Here is a 2929-nt window from a genome sequence, read left to right as displayed (position 1 = left end):
TTTACTATGTTAATTCTGCCAATCCATGAGCATGGGAGATCTCTCCATTTTATAAGAGCTTCTTCCATTTATTTCTTGAGAGACTTGTTGTTGTTGTAGGCAATTTTATTTTTTTTTAAAGTAACAACTCTTTGTTTCTTTGATTCTTTCTATTTCATTACTTTCTGCTTTGATCATCTTTATCTCTCTCCATCTACTGATTTTGGGATCAAATTTTTTTTCTGTTATTTTCAGGACCTTAGGTTGAATAATTAGATTGCTTATTTTGGTTCTCTCTACTTTTTTCTAATGTATGCAGTTAGGACTATAAACTTTTCTCTTATGGCTACTCTTATTGTATTGAATACTTTGGGGTATATTTATTTAACTATGGGCATTTAAATTTTTTCTTCTTGATTTCTTCAATGATTCATGTTTCATTCAGTAACATGCTGTTTTACTTTCTATAATTCAGTTTCTCTTGCTCTTGATTTCTTGCTTGATATCCCATTGTGTTCAGCTAGAACATAGGATATTGTTTCAATGTCCCTGTATTTGTTACATTTTGCTTTGTGTTCTAATATGAAATCTGTTTTCTAGAAGGTTCTCTAGGGTATTTGAGAAGAATGTGTGCTTTTTGGTGGTTGTGTGAAATGGTCTGTACATTTCAAGATAAACTTTTTAATGATGTAATCTAATCACAGTGTTTACCTTTTATATAGTTTCATTTTTCTATAACTTTTCAGTCTATCTGTGAGGCTGAGATATTGAAATCAGCCATTGTTACCATGTCAGGGTTAATCTGTGATTTATTTTATGAAATTGGATGAACCTCTATTTTTGAATGTATATATTTAGATTTTTCTTGATAAGTATAAAGTAATTCTGTTTATTTTTCTGATAAGAATTGGTTTGAAACCTCTTTTGTCAAATATTATAGCATCAGTACTTGCTTATTTTCTGGTTTCATTTACCTGGAATACTTTTTTCCTGTCCCTTTACCTTAATATAGTGTCTGTTTTAAGCAGTAAGCTGTATTTCCAGGAGGCATCAAAATTAAGGATTCTGTTTTCTAATCCAATCTCCTAGTCTGTGTCATTTCATGGGTGAATGCTAGTATTGACATTAAGAGTTATAATTGGGCTTTCCACTGCCGCTTACCGAGACGGGGAACGAGTGCTGGGAATGGGGCCTCACGACTCTGCCGGCCCTGTGCAGCTGCGTTTTTCGCCTTATGCCTTCAACGGAGGTACTGTATTGGCAATTGCTGGAGAGGATTTTTCCATCGTCGCTTCAGACACTCGATTGAGTGAAGGATTTTCAATTCATACCCGAGATAGCCCCAAATGCTACAAACTAACAGACAAAACAGTAATTGGCTGCAGTGGTTTTCATGGAGATTGTCTCACTTTGACAAAGATTATTGAAGCAAGATTAAAGATGTACAAGCATTCCAATAACAAGGCCATGACAACGGGGGCGATTGCTGCAATGCTGTCTACCATCCTGTACTCACGGCGCTTCTTCCCTTACTATGTTTACAACATCATTGGAGGACTTGATGAAGAAGGAAAGGGAGCTGTGTACAGCTTTGACCCAGTGGGCTCTTACCAGAGAGACTCTTTCAAGGCGGGAGGCTCAGCAAGTGCCATGCTGCAGCCGCTGCTCGACAACCAGGTTGGTTTCAAAAATATGCAGAATGTGGAGCACGTCCCCCTGACGCTGGACAGAGCCATGAGGCTGGTGAAAGATGTCTTCATTTCTGCAGCCGAGAGGGATGTGTATACTGGAGATGCTCTCAGGATCTGCGTCGTGACCAAAGAGGGCATCAGGGAGGAAACCGTTCCCCTGCGGAAAGACTGATGTGTGGGTCATATATTGGAGCTGTGGCACAAGTTTGTTTTATTAAAAAGAAATGTGAAGTACAAAAAAAAAAAAAAAAAAAAAAAAAAAAAAAGAGTTATAATTGAACCCTAGTTAACTGAGTTGGATTCTTGGAACCACTGTAAAGATCAGAGAAGAGAACCAACTCCATGCATGCGCTATAGCACACACACAGTAATAACAATAGTAATAAAATTTAAAATCAAGCTATTAAAAAAAGAGTTATGATTGAAAGAATGGTACAACTGTGTATTGTTCTCTGTTATTGATTTGCTGATGCTTAGGACTTTCATTATATTCTTTTGTTTAACTAGTATTATAGCATCATCTTTCTCTTCAGACTGAAGTATTTCTCCCAATATCTTCTATAGGGCTCGCTTAGTGGTCATGAATTCCTTTAGCCTGCTTTTACCATGGGGTTTAAAAAAATACATAATTATGACAGTTTTTCTGGGTATATTAGCCTGGCTTGGCAATTGTGATTTTTTAGAATTTGGAAGACATCACTTTATGCCCTTCTTGCTTTCATGGCTTGAGTTGAAAAGTCAGCATTTGTCATGATGAGCCTACGTTTGCATATGATTTGGCCTTACTTCTTTTCAACTTTCAGAATAACTCCTTTGGTCTCTATATTTGATGTTTTAGCTACAATATTACACAAATAGTTTCTTTTTCGTCCTGGCTGTTTGATATTTTTATGTAGCTCATATAACTGGATGGTTTCTTTCCTTAGATCTGGAAACTTTTCTTCTATGTTTAAAAATATTTTGTTAAGTGTTTGAGAATTTTATATGATATATTCTGATCACATTGACCCCAGCTAACTCTCTTAAAACTTCCTGGCTAAATCCCAGTCACCCAAACTTCATGCCCTTTCAAAAAATTTAATAATACATGAACTCTAATTTTTATCGTTAGTATATATATACTTATGGGCAAGAGATGGAACATTGGCTGTAGTATGATTGATTTACCAAGAGCTATATATTTTTTTTGAAGAAAAAATCCTCTTCCCTATAAGCCATCAACTTTCCATAGTTACTTAGTTAAGTGTGGGGCTCATGAG

General features: G+C 35.9%; 1 protein-coding gene across 1 annotated transcript; it reads left to right on the top strand.

The window, feature by feature from the left end:
- Window positions 1-1127: 1127 nt before the first annotated feature.
- LOC110291927 (proteasome subunit beta type-1) lies at window positions 1128-1917 on the top strand. The gene has a single exon (XM_021159124.2). The coding sequence runs from the start codon at window positions 1165-1167 to the stop codon at window positions 1840-1842; it is 678 nt and encodes a 225-aa protein (XP_021014783.2). The 5' UTR covers window positions 1128-1164; the 3' UTR covers window positions 1843-1917.
- Window positions 1918-2929: the final 1012 nt, after the last annotated feature.

This window comes from Mus caroli, unplaced genomic scaffold (assembly GCF_978045245.1).
Source record: "Mus caroli unplaced genomic scaffold, Mus_caroli_1 scaffold_3, whole genome shotgun sequence".
NCBI lineage: Eukaryota > Metazoa > Chordata > Mammalia > Rodentia > Muridae > Mus > Mus caroli.
Note: the sequence above shows the minus strand (reverse complement) of the source record. Positions and strands in the feature narration are given on the sequence as shown.

Coding starts and splice junctions, on each gene's coding strand:
- LOC110291927 (XM_021159124.2), top strand. CDS start 1,165: ATGGGGCCTCACGACTCTGCCGGCCCTGTGCAGCTGCGTTTTTCGCCT.